The 23,825-nt window shown below is 32.1% G+C and overlaps 1 protein-coding gene across 2 annotated transcripts in view; it reads right to left on the bottom strand.

Annotated features, from left to right (window-relative positions):
• LOC111052344 (glutamate synthase 1 [NADH], chloroplastic) overlaps positions 1-23,825 on the bottom strand; it is a 97,699-nt gene that overhangs the window by 73,284 nt on the left and 590 nt on the right. For both annotated transcript variants that reach the window (XM_039437794.1, XM_039437795.1), the window contains one exon: positions 9,222-9,347. In XM_039437794.1, the coding sequence (XP_039293728.1) occupies positions 9,222-9,341 (120 nt within the window). In that variant the 5' untranslated portion in view covers positions 9,342-9,347. The remainder of the gene's footprint in view (positions 1-9,221; positions 9,348-23,825) is intronic.

Raw genomic sequence — 23,825 nt, 5'->3', positions numbered from 1 at the left:
ATCCTCCAATGCTTTTACCAATGAAAAAGTAAAATAACTCAACTTTGAAATTGACATGACAAGTCAATACCCCTTAATAGGAGGTCATCGGATGCTATAAATATCAAATATCAAAATTATTATTATTATTATTGTAGGTCATAGGTTTGCCTATGTTAGTCATATTGTTAGTTAATATTAGTCATATTGTTTGCCAAAAATATTACAATAGCACAATCTTTCTGCTGTACACTATGGATTCTGAAATAAGTGTGAGTAAGTAATCAGAAAACTGTTAACATGTTGGCAAATGACGTTGACTTTGAGACCACCTTCAAAGAGACACATGAAGCACCACCCAAACTATCAATACAATTCACTACACATGGGAACTCTAATTTGCATTTCAATGTAGCAATCGAATTTTGCTAATTCATCGATAATCATTGAAAACCCGACCTTATTTACTCAGGATAAAGTTCCATAAGCTAAAGATGTGATAAGGAGCATATCGAACAGAATTGTATAATCTATATTACTCATAGTAACATATCAGAACGTTTTATTGGATAATTATTGGCAAATAACAATTTCCTAGAAACCTGGATTTTTCATTTTAGGGGACCAAGCTTCTGTATCCAAGAGTTATCAAAAGATGAAGGAATACTATGGGACGATCAATAATTGAAAACATTTGGAATGACAAATTCAATTCAAATGCAAAGCTTACGTAATTATTGATCATTGTTGATAATTTGTATTTTAGGCAGACATGGGAAAGTTTTTAAAGAAGAACTCATGAGGAATTGTATAAGATCTTTCCTTAGAAAATGCATGAATCGGCGACTACACTAGAATAATTTTATAAGGAAGACAAGCATTCTTTATTATTTTCCTACAACTTTACGTCATACATTTCAGTTTGAGCATAAAATGAAAAATATACAACCGGCTTTTTATTCCGTTACCAGGAAAAGCAATGATTCATCAACTAATGCAGTTTTCCAGTTCTACAGTTTTATTTAATGAATTGAACTAGTTATGTGCAAAATTCACGTAGAGTATACTGCTTCAGGCAGTGAATCATGAGCTAATAATGACCGCTAAAATATGCTAAAGCATCTTACTTTTATACAGTTAATTACCGTCTCGGAAAGTCAAAATATTTGTAGTGAATTTGAAATGGTATTTAGAGATAACATCAACGCTAATACCAAATATCAATTCAGGAATTCAGATAGCTTCATACAAATAGCAGTAGAACATCATCACGGTATTGGATTGATCACCTGTAAGATAAGGTAAATGACCAGAAGGAAGGAGACTGTGATATATATTACTGCCTGAAATAAACGATAAATTCCAGCCACGAGCACGAGACGTAACATTCTTGCAGTCAAAAGAATGTGGAAAAGTAATAAATTCATCCTAAAGATTGAGGCACGTGTATAATATTATATTCAGCGAAATTCTATCCAGTAAATCATTTTGCGAAATTTAATCCAGTAAGATATTGCTTGAAAACAGGATTTCCAGGATTACATAGTTTCTGCATACAAATTTATAAATAGTATACGATTAGGTGGAAATTCTGGACAAGCAAGTTTTCAACATGATCAGCGACAAGCCATAATCTGAAACAGTAGTTCAATACTGAAATCCAACTTATAAAACTCGGAAAAGATAATGAAGCACTTCAACTACATGAGTGTGCAATTTCCATCAAGAATACTCTTATCAAAGTGATAAGTTGCAATCTGCCATTACTCAAACATTATTATCTAACATAATACTTGATCAGGTTCTACTCAATTGGCAAATCCTAATTATCTTGAAATTTCTGAAGCACGACTTAGCTTTTTTATGAATCTTGAAGGTTCTGTTTTTTAATGATACGCACTTCCTATCAATTGCTACTGCAAGCGTAAACTTTGGTATTATCTTCAAATTTTTCTGCTGCTAGTTCAAGCAAAATTTACAATTTGAAGAATATTACATTTGTAATTTGTAGCATGTACTTATCACATATGCTTCTCAGACAATAAGACCAACTACTTTTATAAGACAAGACTTTTACGACCAAGCATTGAAGTGATCTAGAATACTAAGACACCTAAATACTTTTTAGTCCAGGCAACGAATGCTAATAAAGGTATAGAGGAAAAAGTTTGGAACACAATTTTCAACTCCACAGCTCTTTTAAGGATAGTAAGAGGATTAACATATCAAAAGTCCTCACCCCTACCCATGTGCTGAAGGGGTGGGGGTGGTTTGAAAGTACCATTTTCTCATTTTTCGTATATATCTCGGAAACTATGCATCTTATGAACATTTGTATTCTGTGCAAAGATGAAGCTTACAAAATTACCAACAAGTTTTGTCTTTTCGATTTTCTCCACATCTCTCATAGTTTCTGAGATATCCGCTCTTGAAGGTGAGACATTTTTTGAAAAAACACTTCTGCCTCCAATTTTTTCATCTTTTCGGCCTTATAATTTTTGAACGATTGATGAAAAATCGATTCGATGATGAAAAAAACGATTGATGATGTTGCAGCAGTTTTAGTTTTGAGTGTCTTTGTTTGGAAGGAAGTTTAGTAACACCCCCTGTGATTAGTTCCGCACACGTTCCAATAGGTACTCAATATGAATGTTCATACTGAAGCACACTGCCAATTTATGATGACAGAATAGTCTGATATTCGAAAAAAGTCACTTGTTGTAAATCTTGAGCTTTGACACCCAAAACTAAAACTGTGTTCCAAACTTTTCCCACTATAGTCTTTCGTTGACTGGACTATTTTCACTCCCAACAAAAAATGCAATTTTGATGGACTCAGTTTTAAGGTAGTACAGTATTAACAAAGTTGAATAGCTCGACTTCTTAGTATTGTCTTTCTAGCCATTCATTATCACAGAAAACGTATAAATAATAGCAGTTCAACTATGAATTTGGTTATGCAGCTTAGATATTGTATGCAGAAACTGAAGAAGAAACTGTTGGAATCTTATGATAAAGTTATCAGTCATAATTAAATTTTCATTGTCTGAACTGCGGGGATTATTTGGTGGTTGGATTAATTTAGAACCAAAAATTTATCCAAGACTAGTTAATTCAACACAATGCTCTATTTCCAATTGTTATAAGTTCAAAATATTAACTCGACAATAACATTGATAGAAATAATAGCCTACTGCAGTCATCAATTATTATTATTCATGGTAAAAATTGTATGTTGATTATTGTTTTGAATAAACTATTTCAGTACAATTCAATTGTTACATTTATTATAGTAATGAGCTGAATATTGGGAAGTAAATTATTTCTTCTAAATAGTACAAGATTGTTGAGTGAGTTGAACTTACTAATATTATTATTCTCAACAAAAATAGTAAAAACTAAACTTGAGACTTACTCAAATGGTGTGTTAGATGCTTATATCAAGTATTCTAGTGTAATTGTCAATATATTTATGGTTTGAAATTTTAAAAACAATCTTTGGAAAATATATGTTTTGGAAATTTTTCACAGCACTTCTGTAAACAGTATTAAAGCAATAATGTATTTCAACATTAAAGAGGCAAACTCAGAGTCAAGAAGCCATGTGACCGCACTTGAATTGAGACCAGTAACAGCAGTAATCAATTAATTAGACTGGGAGAATGTTGATTGTCGATGTCAAGGTCTATTTTAGAGAGAACAGAACGCATCTCTGAATTCTCTAGATTGCTGAAGCCCCGCCACAGATCCGTTGCCAAGCAACCGGCATATAACAATAACAACAATCAGGAAAACATGACTGTTTATTGTTTCAACAGTCTAGTACGGATACTTTCCCGAATAAATCAGTCACTCAAAAGAGGAAAAATTGGACACATTTCAAATTATGGGTCATTAGTGTTTAGTTCTGATGGGCGCTAATGATACAAAACCTGAAAATATTAGATAATAACACTGTTTAGATGGGAACGCAATTAAGAAACACGCTTTTCAGACTTTTATCAAATTTAGCAGTAGGTAACTATAACATTTGTAGAATTCATAAATCAAAAACCAAAACTTGAATATGCATTTCTGATGCTCAAAATGAATTTCCATTTGGAAGTTTAAACTAATTTGTATCACGTGACATCAGAAAGGTAACAAATCAAATAATAAATCATGATCAGAATTTCAATTGTCATTCAACAATCCAATTTATCAGGTTCAAATCGTTGAATATCACTTTAAATTCCCAGCAATTATTGACTATTTCTTTTTACAATCAGAAAAATCTATTATGAACATACAGTATAAACATTGTGCTGATCTGAATCGATCTATGGTAATAATAGGAATTGAAAGAATAGAAAATGTCATGGCATTCCAAGTAGTGATGTCTGTGTATTAGAACTGCTGAGTTGATAATGCATACTGAAAAAAAGTCATGAATAGCTCAGACCAGCCTGGCCTGTGATGAACCTGTATAAACAATTCATAGAATTCTTAGAATTCATAGGAACGGTAAAAAAATCAATTTTACGAAAATCGATGTACATGTAACTGGATTTAGAAGATCAATACGATAATGTTCTCTATCACAATTTAATCATAGAAATGTTTAAGTGAAAACGTTGGGCGCAAACCTTCTGCCATCAGGAGACAAATAATTTATGAAAAGCTTGATAGCTTGAATAGTGATCTGATATTTGTTACACGTTTTTATTCTAAGACATAATATGTCTTAGACTAATTTTTAATGTTTCTTCAATCGGCAGGAAAACTTTGGTTTTTCAAAGTTATCTTACTCCTTATTTTGTGGTATTTTCAGAAATCAAGATAAATAACCTACCAAATTTCCTACACGAATACAGTGTAAGTTGTATTATAATAGCTACAGTACTTACGTACTGTTATAGTACAGTACCTGTTCGTTTTTACCATAATTATATGATAATAGAAAGCTTTATTAAAAACAGCCATAACTTCCTTGTTTTCGGATATTTTCGAAAACGGGACTTACGCTTTGAAGAATTTGGGGTCGCTGAATCCAAATCCGAAATCAGAGTCTTCTATCTATATTTTTAAGGAAGTTAGACTTTGAGAAAAAGTGATGAGTCATATACTTTGAGCAAACGTCGGCATAGTTGTTAGATCTTGCCTCTGCTTGCCTCGAGGGGAAAAGACGTGACAAAACGAGGTTCCTGGATAGGAGTCACCATGTGAAAGACACGATTTGACTCAATGTACTTCGACAAAAAACGTGAACACTGTTCAGTGTTCAAGTTGCACGTCTCCTATCGTGTGAAAGAGGCCTTTAGTTCCGCACACGTTCCAATAGGTACTCAATATGAATGTTCATACTGAAGCACACTGCCAATTTATGATGACAGAATAGTCTGATATTCGAAAAAAGTCACTTGTTGTAAATCTTGAGCTTTGACACCCAAAACTAAAACTGTGTTCCAAACTTTTCCACTATAGTCTTTCGTTGACTGGACTATTTTCACTCCCAACAAAAAATGCAATTTTGATGGACTCAGTTTTAAGGTAGTACAGTATTAACAAAGTTGAATAGCTCGACTTCTTAGTATTGTCTTTCTAGCCATTCATTATCACAGAAAACGTATAAATAATAGCAGTTCAACTATGAATTTGGTTATGCAGCTTAGATATTGTATGCAGAAACTGAAGAAGAAACTGTTGGAATCTTATGATAAAGTTATCAGTCATAATTAAATTTTCATTGTCTGAACTGCGGGGATTATTTGGTGGTTGGATAATTTAGAACCAAAAATTTATCCAAGACTAGTTAATTCAACACAATGCTCTATTTCCAATTGTTATAAGTTCAAAATATTAACTCGACAATAACATTGATAGAAATAATAGCCTACTGCAGTCATCAATTATTATTATTCATGGTAAAAATTGTATGTTGATTATTGTTTTGAATAAACTATTTCAGTACAATTCAATTGTTACATTTATTATAGTAATGAGCTGAATATTGGGAAGTAAATTATTTCTTCTAAATAGTACAAGATTGTTGAGTGAGTTGAACTTACTAATATTATTATTCTCAACAAAAATAGTAAAAACTAAACTTGAGACTTACTCAAATGGTGTGTTAGATGCTTATATCAAGTATTCTAGTGTAATTGTCAATATATTTTTTGTTTGAAATTTTAAAAACAATCTTTGGAAAATATATGTTTTGGAAATTTTTCACAGCACTTCTGTAAACAGTATTAAAGCAATAATGTATTTCAACATTAAAGAGGCAAACTCAGAGTCAAGAAGCCATGTGACCGCACTTGAATTGAGACCAGTAACAGCAGTAATCAATTAATTAGACTGGGAGAATGTTGATTGTCGATGTCAAGGTCTATTTTAGAGAGAACAGAACGCATCTCTGAATTCTCTAGATTGCTGAAGCCCCGCCACAGATCCGTTGCCAAGCAACCGGCATATAACAATAACAACAATCAGGAAAACATGACTGTTTATTGTTTCAACAGTCTAGTACGGATACTTTCCCGAATAAATCAGTCACTCAAAAGAGGAAAAATTGGACACATTTCAAATTATGGGTCATTAGTGTTTAGTTCTGATGGGCGCTAATGATACAAAACCTGAAAATATTAGATAATAACACTGTTTAGATGGGAACGCAATTAAGAAACACGCTTTTCAGACTTTTATCAAATTTAGCAGTAGGTAACTATAACATTTGTAGAATTCATAAATCAAAAACCAAAACTTGAATATGCATTTCTGATGCTCAAAATGAATTTCCATTTGGAAGTTTAAACTAATTTGTATCACGTGACATCAGAAAGGTAACAAATCAAATAATAAATCATGATCAGAATATAAATTCATTATCCATTCCTACTATAGTGAGGTTCACGTTATAATGGCAGTATTCGATTTACAATAATATTGCTATCCTTGTCTACAATTCAACAAAGCGGATAGAGCTATCTCTTTCTCGTTTTGCTCTGTTGCCAGATCGTCTTCTAACAATGTAGAATTAATAATTAATTAAAAAAATATTTCATCTTAATCATGAAAATTCATTATGAAATTATTGAAAAATATAATTTCTTGCTTAATAAAATATACGGTAATTGATTAATTCAAATGAGCATGAACATAATATTACATCAATAAACCTGTATCAGCTACATTCTATAGAAGGCATTGACAAGACAGAGGATCAGCAACGTTGTTCTCCTATCTTTCTTCACTGTCATTATAATGTGGACTTCACTATAGGGGTTAGATAATATATAATTTATTAATCTTCATTTTCTGTAATTTATTGTCTTTCAGTATTTAAGAGAAGAGTTTCAGCATCCAGGTGATTTAGAGTTTATGTACTCTAATGTGGCTAATTTGGACATGAATATCAAGTATTGAAAAATAATGAAAATGTTATTTGATAGAAATATGAATAAATATATAGTCTCTTCTCTACCACTCAACCTCAAGTATTCATTTTCGTTAAAGATATGGCTTCAAAAGAACAGTTTTCCCATACTAATTTCCAGTTTATATTATTCCTTTTGGAGAATTTAGATAAATCACAATAAACATGTCTACTTTTTCACTTAATTATTATAACGAGTACACTAGATAAAGTCGTTAACTAGAAAAATAGTCTGTACTTAACTTTGAACTAGTTATTCAATGAACTACACTAATTATTTTCCAAATCGAAAAATAGTTTATTGACTTAATTCTGTTGTATTATTTCACTTATATTCATCTTGATTTCTTACCGTACTCGCTTCTTATTTTGTAATAAGATATTACAGTTTTTGAATGATTTGGTTACGGAATATTTCTTCTCTTCCTATATCCGTTCCGAATGTTGGCTATCAGTAAGATTATCCTCATTTTGTTGGTGGTGATTTTGAAAATCTTGGATACAGCACCCTTATGAGTTTGAGAAATATTCATATTTCATATTTATTTATTCATATACAAATACAATCCAGGTGAAAACAACAGGCATTCGCCCAAAACTGCTCTAAACCTTAATTTGGAATACACAGTATAGAGGTTATGTAAAAATGATAACTTAATTCACACACTATTTTGAGTCCAAAAAAATGTACCTACTACAATTTTGAATTTATCGGATAAATTAATTTCAAAATACAAATCTAAACAAAATTCTTCCTTCACAATCGCCAAAAATATTTAAAATTTCACTTAAATCCACAATTATACTCATTTGAACAATATATTAGTCATTTCTATTTATTTGATCAGCAACAGTCTTCTACTAAATAAATTGAAGTGAAACTACAGTCCGTGCAAACCAGTGCAGGGACACACGATCCGGCGACATCGCCGTCCGGCGTTTTCGCCGGACCCGGCGGCAATTATTTCCTATTATTATTATTATTATTATTATTATTATTATTATTGTTGGGGATGAATATTTCCTTCCTGTAGGACAGTCGCTGTTCAGATACAGGAACAAAAAATTGGAAACTAGACAGTAACAACAATATTATACTCGACACTGAACGAAAAAAGGGCAACACAACCAGTTGAATCAGGGTTGAATCAGTGTTGCAAACCCTGCAGAAGAAAAATATCGTAGCAGCTACCCTTACAACCCTACCCTTGTAACCTACCCTTGTAACCCTACCCTACCCATTTGTAACTTTACAAATGTTAATAAATAAAGAAGTGGCATGGGTGGGGACAGCGCCGTCCGGCGTTTTCGCCGTGTCGTGTGTTCATCTCCATATAGTACAATGCCCTGCTACTGCTTTCCGGCGGCAAAACCGGACGGCGAGGTAGAGAATACCCGGCGATATCGCCGGGTCAATTTCTCGCCGGGCCGGCGTTTTCGCCGTCGCCGGCGTCGTGTGTTCTGCCCCATGCCTTCCTGTGTACTTCTTGCAACCGGACGGCGAAACTTCGGACGGCGAAAACGCCGGACGGCGATGTCGCCGGATCGTGTGTCCCTGCACTATAAGTTTGCATCATGGGGCTTCATGGCCAATTATATTTAAATAGTATAGCGATAGGAGCACACTGTTGCCGTTTTCATGCTGATTCTATCAAGAAGGCCTATGCTCTCTTTTTCGCTCATTCCCTCACACAATTAGCTCACAGGCTCTCTGGATACTGTGGAATATGTACTCCATGAGAGCAATGCTGCAATCCAAGGTTTGCACAGACTGTTATGACAAGGACTTGTCAATGAATTGAATTAGTTGAAAAGTTAATGAATTGACCTTATGACTGCGCCTGCCATCGATGGCTACAATGAAGCCAACTCCACACGCATCTCTCTCATTCAGTGGATCGTAGAGGCCATCCTTGCTGGGAAGACTCCAACTGTCTCCACTGGACATCTGACCCTGCAAAAACAGTAATGCAATACAACGTATACTACTAATCCAAGTGCTACTTGAATGTTCAATTATATAAAATAACTAGTACCCTTGTAATAGTCTTCAATTAAACACGACTAGTTTCGACATTTATGTCTCTTGAAAAAGGACACTTGAGAATGACATAAATTTCGAAACTAGTCGTGTTTAATTCATAATGTTTGTAACTAATTTACTTTTACAAATACATTTTAACTTCAATCAATTTAAAAATAATACACGGGTACTAGTTATTTTGTATGATTGAATATGTACTCGTATAATAGTCGAAAATAAATTAACAAATAATAGTTATAGTAACAAATAATAAATTAACAAAATAGAATTGTCAGATTTCATAGAATTTAAGTTCATAAGGCAATTATGTCAAATGCATATCAAGACTGTCAAATGATAAGGATGTATAGTATGTTCATTTGAGTCGCTCCATATATTTGAATGGAAAGGTCGTATGCAGCACCTCACTTTAAAAGGCGATAATATCAGTTGTTGCTATAAACTCAGAATTCAACACATAAGTAGAAAGTAGTAAACCACATTTCCATGTAATCCTACATTAGCGTTCAACCAGGACTTTGAATAAAAATGATTCAAAGTGTAAATTTTTATTATCAATAAATAATCCCTCCTCCTTTCCAAAGTGACACTCAATCGTTATATCCATTTTTAATATGGTGTTGTAGATGCATGTCAATAATTTATTTATATATCAAGTTAAAATTCAAATCAACCAATTTTATTCATATTAAGTTAAAATTTGGGTCAGTAAATAAACCTAATAGGTAACCAATTCCAGACAACAACACAGGTACAATAGCTTATGAAGGACTAAAAACTTTTCCAAATTGGAAGCAGTTAGTCTATTAATCTTAAGACGTTAGAAAAAAAGGAATGGAATCAATTTAGTGCTACCGTATAATCATCAGTTAACAACACGTTATAGTTAATTTGTTTTTTAAACGTGTGCTGCGCCGTATCCTATGATTAGATTCACTCTTTACTGTCAGCATTTCCAATAAATAACACCAACGCTTCGCATTCAACGAATGCTGACAATCTCACAAAAAACAAATAACCCTGAACTACTGAGCTGCCAGAGAGAGCGCCCGCGGCTGCGTTAGGCCTACACCTAACAACTAATAACCAGTTTTTAGAGAAGGAAATAACTATAATTTTCAAGCAAAGGCGAGGAAGCAATCGATTCTCAGCTCTTACTACAGTAGTTCGGTAATCAAATGCATTACAGTGTTCAACAGCAAACTGCCTAATTGAGACGTAATTTTATGGGCTTGATGCACTATTAACAGACCAGTAGTGAGATTTATCGGTTGAAATCGATCACTCCGTGATGCTGATTGTTTTTTAAAAAATGTCTGTCTAGCTTCTAAGTCTTGTCCACCAAGAGTCATATGCTCAATATTTGAGCTAAGAGTACGGAAATGTATATATGGAGGTTTTAATTGATTTGAGATTTGGTTTTATGAACTTCAAACAAGAGGAGACAATAAATTATTATTGCTGGCACACATAAGAAATAAGGATAGGCAACAACCTCTTGCACATTCACTTAAATAAATTGATAAATCATTGTACAGACATAATTTTCTAAAGTATTTTGAATTTGTCACTTTAGGCAGATTGTTATTGTTTTTAGGTGGTACCATTTAAGTCTGTCTGATGAGTTAGATAAATTCATTAAAATAAATTGAAGATTACAATAATAATGTTCTAAAGTACGTATCTATTTTAGGTATACTTAGATTATACGTCACTTTATGTTTTTATGGTGGTGCCATTTAAGCCTGACGAATTGGATTAATTCACTCAAATAAAATAATAATTGAAGTTATTCACATATAGATATTTATTCCTTTTATCAGAATAGAAATTTGAATTGTAGAAACGGACTCATCATACCAGTAGTTAATTATTTTTATAGTAGTTATTATAATTATATGAGTGACTAGCCGTCAGGCTCGCTTCGCTCGCCATATCCGTCTAGCAAGGGGGCTCCGCCCCCTGGACCCCCGACTGGATCGTCCAGGAATGAGATCAGCAGGCTTGCTTCGCTCCCCTGCATTTTTCATTTGAGCATTTTTATCATATGTTAGGACAATCCAGTCGGGGGTCCAGACTAAACGTCTGGCTAAACGGATATGGCGAGCGAAGCGAGCCTGACGGCTAGTAATATAATATTCCCAGGATTGAAGTAGCAGTGCCCAATCAATTTTTCCGCGATAAATGCATTTAAATCTTCAACTTGATGCCAACCTAACAAAGTCAACTCAACTTAATGCCAACCTGACAAAATTATTAATTTAGTTGCCAGTTAACAACTGTTTCGAAGAGGTACTCTATCTAGATTATAGTTCTATAGTAACATATGATATGGAAATTTCAATTATAATTATTAAGAGATTGGGAGAAGAAGAATATACATGCTAAAAGACAAACTTTAAACCCTTAAAAACAACCCTTAGAGTTAAAATATTGCCAAAAGATTTCTTAGTGCGCCTCTGAAGGGCCAACTGAACATACCTACCAAATTTGAACGTTTTTGGTCCGGTAGATTTTTAGTTCTGCGAGTGAGTGAGTGAGTGAGTGAGTGAGTCAGTCAGTCAGTCAGTCAGTGAGTGCAGTACAGTTCTTCCTCAATAATTTATAAAAGAAAGAAGGTAATTTTATTCATCTATTAATTCTACTAGAAATAATTCAAGTGATTAGGTACTGTATTTTAGAAAAATCAACAGTGTTAGAAAAATATCCTCATTGAATTGAATGGTGAAATTCACAATCAAAAAGTAGGCTGCATAGAATGATATATAATGTACAAGATCTCTCAAGTGTATGGATTGAAAGATAAATTACATGGAATTTCAATGGTTGTTTTATGGAGAATATAGAAATTATCACAAAATTGAAGAGAGTATAATAATAATAGTTTTATTAAAATATGAGTAACCAACAGAGCGTAATTTATTCATTTATTTTTTGCAAACAATTTTTCAGAAAGCTATATAAAAGAATAGAAATAAATAAATAAATAGACCCAATCTATTGGCCTTCACCCCAGCTTTGCATCTTGGGGTTTTGAATTTTTTTTCTGAAGATAATATTAGCTGAATACTAATCTTTATTCAAAGAGTAAACTGGTGTGATGATCTAAGGGGCAGCCAAAAGGTTGTATGTATGTTAATGTTAAATGATAATCTTTTGTTTGAGAGAGTTATTAACTGCTGGATTTGATTAATTTTGTTGAAATTTGAGAGGCTTAAAGGGAAGCCCCCCTGTGAATATAATCCATACTATTGGTGTCATGTATATTTGAAGAGTAAGAGAAGTACTGATAATAAATATTTGAAAAGTTATTTATAAAAAAGTTTTATCTATTAAAAAGTAAGTTATTGGAAAGACTACAATCCAGTGAGTCCAGACCAAGAGGAGCATTTTAATAGCGAGTAGATCCCAGTCCTAACAAACCTTATTGAGCTAAAAATGCTAATGTAGGAGCGCAATGTGAATGTGAATGGACATAGCTGGCAGGAAGTCGACATCTAAAAAGTCGATAAAATTGTAGCAGTGTGACAGTTGGTTGGCACTTGAGATTTGCAGCAAGTTAACGACTTTTCAGTTGACGTACGATGACAGATAATGAAAATTATCGCTTTGTTAAAAGCGCTCCGAAAGTGGGTCTATCTTTGGAACAAGGACGTCCTTTGATTGGATCTAATATCAGTTCACTACACTCTCCAGTCGTTTCACCGTTTCACGTTCGAATTGAATCTGATTTCATTTGAATAAATTTATTGGGCAAGGGGACTAACCTGATTCAGTGACTTATCACAGTTGAATAATTAATTGATGGTAGGTTGACTTGATTCATTCTACGATTTTACTATGAATCATGGGCAGTAGAGCATGAGTATTCAGGAAAGTGTATAACTTGATATGATTTTATTTAAACGGGTGGGCTACTGTGGGGATTGATTATTACAAAGTTTTTTTACTACTTGCTACATTACTCAATTAATATCCATAATTCATGCATTAAATCAATTCCTCACTGTGAAAAATAAATCGCTGTCTATTGGCCTCCAGTGTTTGAGAATATCGGTTGGTCTCATATTTTCATCATAGAGCACAATTTCGATGAAATTGAAATATATTATAACACTAATTAACTGTTTAGAGCCTATTATACAATAAATTCGGGCCTGTATTTTCAGAACTTGTGAACCATCATATTATGGTGATATTTTTGTATAAACTATACAGTAGTATATTGTTGTATATTGAATATTAATGTGACAACCACCATTTTATTAAAAAATAACGACAAACTAGTTTTGATTGTTACACTATTATCAAACTAGTTTTAATTTTTACACTACAGTATTATCAAACTCCAGTATACTGAAATTTTGTGTTATCGAGTATGCCATGAGGCCCTACTGGTACCCTATTGAAATGCAGGTTGGCTAAAACCCAAATGACTACAGGAACAACTTGTCATTGCAATAATTTACCTTGTACTTGACTTTACAATTAGAGTTCGAGGAGAGAGAAACAGTGGGTAGGAAGAGAGGGAGAGTGAGAGTGAAGAATTCGCATGCTTGTATGAAGGTAGGCGAGAATCTAAAAGCGGAGCTCCTACAACAGACATCAAAAATAATTTTACAGATTTGGCAAAGATCCATACGACCAAGACCAATACGCTAACTAAGCTTTATTACAGCGCGCGGAGGGCCGAAACTAAAAATCAGTGAGCTCTCGACCCCATTCACAAGAGTTCATCACACTCTTGCTTAATATCAAAAAGGGAGAAGGAAACGTAAGGTAGTGTATAAAAGTAGTGGTATGAGAGAAAAGCAAGCAATTCATAAGAGTTCATCACACTCTTGCTTATATAGAAAAAAAGATAATCTTATGGTGGTGAGGTTGCGGAGTGAGAAATCCAAAGAATAAGAGAAAGAGTTCAGGACAAGAGCCTGATCACCCCACGCTGAATTCTCAAGCATTCTATTTTCAGAGCTGGAAATCCTTTGTTAATCATTATTCAACATAATCCACAATCTTTTGGGACAGCAGAATTGGATAGAGGAATACCGGTTTACAAGTGGATATAAGATGAAATGAAGAAGATTTTACATTTTCAGTAAGTTTGTACTTTACATGAAGTGACCTTCACAGCTTCAGACATGTATACCAAACACAACTGAAACGCAGTTTTGGTATGTAGGCTATTAAAGTAAGGTCCAAGGTCCAAATTATATAATATGGTAACGAAATATGAAACGATAAAAATAAGTTGATCGCTCTCAGCCATTCTGAAAAAAATAATTTTTGGAAACGTCAATTTTTTTCAGAAGTTTGAAAAGGGATTAATGTCTCCTGTGAGTGTGATCTTTAAATGTCGGTGATAAACTTTCAAAATCAATGTGCGGTTCAACAGCATGCTTGAGTTTAATAGCCCAAAAGTTTTAGCTAGCAACAAAGGGCTCAGCGATCAACTAATTTTGACCAAGACCATTCAATCAGATTTAATCTTTAATTAAGTTTGTAGTGTTAATGTTGATGTTGTGGAACTTTTCCATAATTGAATAGACTTAGAACGTTGTCAAAAATCCACTTTAATTAAATAAAAATTAAAAATTAATATTTTACAGGAGCATGCTTTCGTGTGTGCTCACACATCATCAGCTGTAAGTTACAGTAAAGTTACAGGAAGTAGAAAGATTCCAACTTAACAAAAACAAAAGCAAGAGCTACTTGATCATTCTGACTAATTATTATTCCTATTTCTAATTTATGATTTTAATTTTAATTCTAATTTATATTCTTAATTCTAACAAAATTATTAGAAATTATATGACTTCGGCCTACTTTTTATGAAAAACTTTTTACTTATTATGAAACTAACAAAAAGAAAAGCAAGAGCCACTTGATCATTGTAATTGATTGTTAATTCTAATTTTCTTAATTCCAACAAATTATTTGAAATTACATGAATATTTCATATGAAAAAATATCATAAAATAAATAGTTGTAAGGCAGTAAAATAGGTTATCTAAGTTAAAAAGATTTCAGAGTGAAAATTTGTAATAAAATGAAGAAATTGTGAAATATAATCATCACTGTTGGAAATACTTATCAAGAATCCTAGAAAACTACTGAAATTGGGTTAACAATCTAGTCTAAATTTTTCTCCTTAAATGTTCAATAAACTATTTTTTTTTCAACATGTTTAGATTTGGTTTGGTTTATTCTAGATGGTCTTGAACTAACCTACTTATAGTCCTAACCTACCTAAGTCTATTCAATTAGATTTAATCTTGAAATTAGAAATACTAGATTTTTTTTTTTTTTTAAGATTACGTCCTAAAGACTCCAGTCATGGAGTATAATACAAGTCATGTTATTACTATTTATATATGTTATTACATGTTATATAGAGAAATAGAGCTACAATTCTATTTATTTCTACATAACAGACCTCACTGGTTTATTATTGAAGAAGATTAGTAACAAAATAGGTTTCAACGCAGTAGAGTAAACGATCAAAGTTTAAAGCTCTAGGTATCATGCGATTATTGAAATTTGTCAAGTATTTTCCGGTTATACTTGTCTAATGTGCCCAATGTCAAGTCGTATAAGACAGCTCATGGTCTCTAAATATTTTTTATTTTCAAACATAATGGATTACCTTATTGACAAATAATTTACAGTTCATACTCAGACCTATACTTGAAGCTTCGAGGTGAAATGTTTCATTCATTAGAATGTGTCGCTGCTCTATCATTGTTTTCGACAGACTTTTTGACAAAAATCATGTAGGAACAACAGTATGACCAAAATATAGTTTTCCAAACTATGAACCATTGGGAAGAATAGACTATGGATCAACAAGAGTTATAGACTCTTCAAGAAGTTTAATCTTTGTTTCAAAACAATAACTGGATGAAAATAAAAGGTGACAAAATTTATTCATGTTATCAGTTTGGAGGCAATTTATAATTTTATTTTTGATTCAAAGATAAATAAAGTTTATGAAACATTGCCATTCATGACAACTAATTAGTACTGGAACATCACAATTTCATTTATTTTTGCATCAAATCAATGCTCATTTTGCATGTTCTTTCTAGAAACCTGATTCTGTAGTGTTCAGTAGGTGGTTGTCTCTCAGAAATAAAACAATCTTCTTACAGTAGTTTTGTTTTTTTTTAGTATAAATTGTATTGATTATGATCTTGGAGACATGACTGCATAAAGATAGCACAGTGAAACCAAAACTTTCAAGTTTGAAAAACAAAATTTATATTGTAACACACCCAATCAATTTTCCAGTTGAATTGAAAGGTATGAGAAAATTTGCATAGGTTTTACAATGTTTTAAATTTTCTTCTTTTTTATAGGATATCGTAAATTGGTAGGTACTCAGACTCTTATAATTCAATATAAATGAAATTGAGGCGATTTCCTTTCCTAAGGCCACAACTATACGGGCGTCTAGACGCACTGAATTGTTTTCGCTCGTTAACCGTATGCATTGTCTGTTATGGGGTCAACTATACGAGCGAAATAGACACACGCTCCCATAAGAAGCCATGCATTTTCTGAAAACGCGCGAAATAAATTCATAAATAGACTACTTGTTGATAAATACTTGTAATTTGTGATAAGTGAGCAATTAAAAGATAGGATTAGTGACCAAGAAATTCTATGAGCCAATAATTAGGGTACCTAGTGTTTAATTGAAAGGTTGAAGTGGTGACAAACTTTCAATAAGTCTATCAGTATCAGTAGTTTCTATATCTATTGAGAAGATAATTATTTCAATTTTGAAATACTATATAAAGACAGTTTCCATCAGAGCTCAGAGCGAAAAACCAGGAGCATCAAAAACTTAGTAACACTGGATAATAATAATCAAATATGGGGGAAATACGTATTTTACATAATATATAAATCAATATAGTATATTGACATGAAATAATTAAATTTATCTACTGATCACCCATAAAAATGTTATTGTTTAACTCATTTATGGAATTATTTTATCTTTGCCGCTTCTGCAACATGAGTCAAGTGAATGATCAACTTTTAATGGCTTGAACTCTTCCGCAAATGTTGTACTCAGTTAATTTACAAATTAGTCATGACGGTGACAATTCAATTCAATCAGCCCATAAAAAGACAATAAACCAGTATTTAAATTATAATTGTCAATTGTCTTCATTGAATTATCAATTTGTTATATAGCTGAATTGTAATTTTATTTGATGTTACGTTACCGCATAGGGGATTGGGAATGTTTTCTCACATTTTTTAGTTCCTTGACAGAATTTTTTTACGAAATATTATCAAGGGGGCAGACAGACTTTAGGTTAATTGATCTATTTCGGATAAGTTAAAAAATGTCATTGACATTTGATTTCAGAGCTGACGTTACATTCTTGAAAACGTTTTGAGGAATAGATAGGCTCATATTATCCAATGAATTTCATAAAATTTGAAAGGTACAGATTACAGTTATTGAAAAATCAAGCTGCAGATATACAAGTGTTCAGAAATTTGGTCTAATGAAGAAAAAATTCAATTGAAACAAATATTGGAGCACATTACGTAAAATTTATTCATGAGCACCGAAATATTAATATTCTTTGGTGATTCACCATCTTCTATGGTGATTTGAGAAACTCAGTAGATGAAAATTGAAGACTTGACGGCATTCAAGACATTTGATCATGTGCTTCATTAGCAACTTCAACTTGTGAAGTGATTATATTATAGGTATACTAGTGAAACTCGACACAAATGTTCTCTTCAACTTTTACATAAAGTATTAACATTCAAGTTACATCATCTTTGCAATTATTGAAAGTTCTAATGATTCTTTGGGCATTTTTTTAAACTGTAACGATTCAAATTATTTATTTGGTAACATGATAGGAAAATCGTGAAGGTATCATTTTTAGGACTTTTTTGAAGTTGTGGTAAAGCTGGCGCCATATAAATAATTTTTTATTTGAAATCTTATATGATTGAGTAAGAAAAAACAGATTGAGAGGAAATGACATAATGTACCAATGTAAATAGTTTCAATATAATGATTCATAAATCATAGAAAAGTAATACAGACAGGGCCAAAGTAAAATAATTTCGGACTGTTATCTTCATTTGGGAGATGAATAGTACGGTAAAAGGTATTCTTAGTTTCTTTTTGCTTGATTTTGCAGCTGACTTTACAAGTCTCTCCAATCATTTTAGAAATCTTAGTGTCATGAAATATATTCGTCACTCTAATAATTCATCTAATATTATTTGTATCTTCTTTTATCAGTTCATTCTTTTTTATTCATTTCTTTTTCTTATCCCCTGCTTGAGTTATTATTTTAATACGGGTTGATTTCCCTAGCAGCGGTAAACATACATCCTCACAGCTTGCATTGTAACAATTTTAAACGAATTCATATTAAACATGTTGTTATTACAAAATGTAATTATAATTTTATTGCAAAAAATCTGGTGCGGCGCACTCACACAACTTTCCTTGCGGTTATGAAAATTGATCGATCACCTGACGCTAGTGTTCACGCGCATCTCGATCTTTTAATGATCACAGTCAGATGATCGGTGTGACGTCATTGGTGCTCTAAAAGTCTATTCTTCCTATCTCTTCAAAGTTGAATTGAGGAGCTTTGTAAGTATTTTTCTCAAAAATTACATAAATTTTAAGTCCCATCGACATTCCCTACGATTCATACAATTTTTATCTTCAATTTCTCTAGAAATCTAATACTTTTGGACAGCTAGATCTTTCAGAATGATCGATTTTGTAAGAGCCTGCACATCGAATACCTGTTGCTTCCTTATTGAAAATTAACATGCTTTCCCTGGCTCTTTTGTAATTCAATTAGCCTACTCAATGCTAATGAATTATTAAATCGATCATTGAATGAGGAATTAAAAACGTGAAAACATTGATTGCCCTATAATATTATTTCTCTCAAAATCATTTATCTTGTCTGTGTACTGTATATTATATGTAGAATCAATAGAACATCTTGCCTAATCCCTTAGGAGGATCTCTTTTTTCTAGAAAATTATGGCTTTCACATACTTTATCAGGAAATAGTTTTCTGGTTGAATCTTTCTAATTGGAAACTACAACCAAATATAAGGGCGAATATATATTAAAGCATGCATACCGCGTGGGGAATTCACAATAATTGAGAATTGTATTGAATACCTACTCCTACTCTCGTATTGTGAAACACATTTATTATTTGTAAGAGGAATTCTCAATTGATACTTGTTCTCTTATTGTAAAACTCTCATTCTTTATTTATTTGTGAACGGGAAAATCAACTCTTCATGATCCAATAATAATGTATTTAATGAAAATGAATCATAAATTGAAAAGTATACGTATGAACAATATGAATTGATACTATAATTATTCTACAATATATTCCTTCAAATAAACTTGATAATTCTATAAGACGAGTGATCGGTTGAATGCCTGTTTGAAAGACTACGAAAGGATGACAATATCTTCAACCAACTCGGAGGGCAATTCTATTCTAGAAATTAAGCTCTCATACACTTAAAACAGGATAATGTGTGGTGAATTCCAATTCTTTTCAATCTCCACATTATTTTCCTATAACCGGAGAGATAATAGTTGGACATATTTAAAGATATTTTTTCAAATTGCAATTTATTCAGTTTATAATGCATTTATGATGTGAGTGTTATACTATCACCCCATACTCTCTTTTGTTCCATAATTGGGCTTTCTACCACATAGAGTGTGAGTGATGTATATGTGATAAAAATTATGTTTCTAGATTGTGCCTTGGCCACTGAGTAGAAATAATTTTGAATCCAAAGTTCGAAATGAAATTGAAATTTAATTTTTGATCAATCCAATTGATTGTTTATAACAAACAAAATCATCAAATATCATAAGGAAGGAAAGTGGTGCGCTTACCATCTTCATCCATTGATCATGCACATTTTCCTTCTGATGGAATGCCCTGCACTAACAACATTTATTCTCTGCAACCGCTCTTGATTACATTTTTATCAAATTAATATTAGCTTTTCCTCTATATGTATTCTGCATTGAGATTGGTATTGGAATCAGTTTTGAAAGGATAGATATTGGTTGAGTTTGCAGAAGAATACCACATTGAACAAAAGAAACAGCTCAAATATAAGCTCAATATAACTATTAAAAATAATATTCAAGCCGAGCCTAATTATTATGATTATAAAACAGTGATTGAAAAACTATAGGCCTATATTATCATTCAAAGCATTACTAGGAGCTACATTCAGTACCTTTTTTCCACTTTATAATTGTTGGGATATTAAAACTTTGAGTAAAAAACCTCCAGTAGAAAACCTTTTAAGCCATTCATCTTTTAAAATGTTGCCAAATTAAATCTATTCATTCCTTCTACGAATATCCCTTCTCGTAGTATCAAATGAGAGTTCTCTATCTCCAAACCGGTATGCCCTTACATTATCGAGCATTCTGGAAGATCTAGGAGTTCAAAAGTGATGAATTTGTAAAAAAATTGATGATAAATATTGTATAAATCGTAGGAAATGTCGATGGGACTTGAAAGTTATGTACATTTTTTAGAAAAAGACTTACAAAGTTGCTTGAGAAAAATAAAAATAAATATTGTATATGACTTTAACACACAACTATCACCTGCTTAAAGTATGTGGATATGTGTATATAATTTTTTCCTGAACTAAGAGTGCACACCTGAAGAATTAAAGATGTTGAACCGGCAAGATCTTCTCCTGATTCTCCTGTAGGCCTAATATATAAAGTAGACTACAAAGACAAGATAACAAGGATTTTGAAAGAGATAATATTAGGCCTATACTCTAATTAATGTTTTCACGTTTTTAATTCCTTATTCAATGATCGATTTAATAATTCATTAGGATTGAGTAATTGAATTACAAAAGAGCCAGAGATAGCATGTTAATTTTCAATAAGAAAGCAACAGGTATTCGATGTGCAGGCTCTTGCGGAATCAATCATTCTGTAAGATCTAGCGGTCCAAAAGTGTTAGATTTCTAGAAAAATTGAAGATACATTTTGTTTAAATCGTAGGGAATGTCGATGGGACTTGAAAGTTATGTACTTTTTGAGAAAAAGACTTACAAAGTTCCTCAATTTAACATTGAAATGATAGGAAGATTAGACTTTTAGAGCACCAATGACGTCACACCGACCAGCTGGTTTTGATTTGTTACTGCGCATCTTTTCGTGGCCACTAGGCCTACCTTGTATTCTATATTGAGGTCCACGTTATAATGACAGAATTTGATCAACTTTGGTTTTGCTATCCTTGACTATCATTTGACAAAGCCGGTGGTACTATCCTTTTCTAGGTCCACAACGATGCCAATTATGTTTCTGACAGTGTAGAAATATAATTAATTAATGCAGAGAATCGGCATCGCTATTCTTCTATCTTTATCTACTGCCATTATAATGTGGACCTGACTATAGGTACAGGTCTCATATTTAGATATCAGCTCTCCTATTTAGATTTCCGATTTGTGCACATGTGCACCGTTAAGGTATATTTGTTAGAGCCTCTTTAAAGGTTTTACACATTTTAAAACGTAAAATACTTGTTGCCACATAATTAGAATTTAATCAAGCAAAATCAAATTTTCATTTCGGAAATATTGTTTTTGAAGAGCTAACTTTTACCTAGCTTAGTTATTCTTTCCAAGTCTAGGGCAAAGATTGTGACCGAAATACAATCATGAGTTGATCTATTCCAGTGTGATTGATTAGCTTGGATTGGTTTAAAGAAAACTTGCGGTGACCTAGTTATAGAGTGCCACACTTGCTAAGCAAGTAACATTTTTAACAATCATTAATCCTTTATACAGTAATTATTTAAAATAAACAAGATAGAAGTATAGAACTCAATTAAAAAAGAACACACTTGAATAACCATTCTAATCAGTCTCTAGAAAATCTTTAACGTTTGAGGATTTTTTCAAACATTTACTTTATCTTTCTTCATCAACACCACAGGATTGACAAAAGACTGTAGATGTTTGGAAAATGTCAAGATTTTCTGAATTTTAATGAGCAAGCCAGTTTTTTGCCCAACATTATCTTCTTGATTCACCAATCAAGCTTTGTCATTTCATGATTTTCTTATATTTTAAGAACAATTAAATGCTCAAGTATTCCAATGAGATTGACCAATAAAGCTGAACAGCCTTCAGTTATTACCACAAGAATAAATTAAACTATAGAAATGTTTCCACACTTATTAGAAGATATCATCCTATTATGATTTAAAAATAATGATGAAAAGGTTTGGTTTTTCATTTCCCACTCCCACAGTAAGGGTCTGACATCCACAGTATTGTGTATTATAAACAACAATATTGGCCATATTCAAACAAAGTATTAGTAAGTTATACCTGCAGTATCCCTAATCTATCATGATTTTATTGCAGAGTCTTCTTATTTTATCCTAGACTTACAGCCTGTAAAAAATGGTCATAGCCTAAGTAGTTCTACATGTAGGCTATCCTTAATAGGTGAGGCTGCAAATATTTGGGCTATAAGGATAAAGTCAGTTAACAATAGCATATTGTAATCATAATAAAATAAACACATTTTCCTCCAAGATAAAATATTTTTCAATGGAACTTGAACTTATTAGAACAAATAATATCATTGCTATTATTATACCCCCCCATTATTAACTAACTTCTACTTCTACTTAATTTAAAATACCTGAATATATCAGCCAAATGCAAAATGAGAATCAAGTCCAACAATAATAAATACCCTATAAATAAGTAAATATTTTTTCCTTGGTAAAATATGAGTTTATAGTAGACCCAGAGTCTACACCGGAGTTATTATCAAAACTTAATGCTTATAGTATAGATACTATTAGATTGAACATAACTTATCATACACATGATGATCATATGTGTTTGTCAAGTTCCGTTCAATCTAATAGAATCTATAAGGAATAAGTTATTAGCATTTTGTTATTAACTAAGGTGTAAACGCGGCTTTAAGATGCTAATTGCATTAAGTTCACAACTAAATTAATAATTACAGTATTATGACAGTCTCTAGTCTATGACAATTGAAATAAAATCAATTTAAATGTAAAAATCAAATAAACTACGGTACATATCTATTGAAATAGATAATAAAAATACTTTATTAAAAGTGAAACGGTAGTTGTTAACATCCGTAACTTATAAGAAATTTAAGCATCAGGTGTATAACAACTATTAAGTTACATTAATTGAAAGTATCGTAGAAAAAATGTGTATTGCTCTATTTGATAAAAAACATCAATAAATGTTGAGCTATATAAAATTCAATTTATTCTATTAAATGAAATTTGATTTTGTCTACTC

Source organism: Nilaparvata lugens, chromosome 11 (genome assembly GCF_014356525.2).
Source record: "Nilaparvata lugens isolate BPH chromosome 11, ASM1435652v1, whole genome shotgun sequence".
Lineage (NCBI taxonomy): Eukaryota > Metazoa > Arthropoda > Insecta > Hemiptera > Delphacidae > Nilaparvata > Nilaparvata lugens.
Note: the sequence above shows the minus strand (reverse complement) of the source record. Positions and strands in the feature narration are given on the sequence as shown.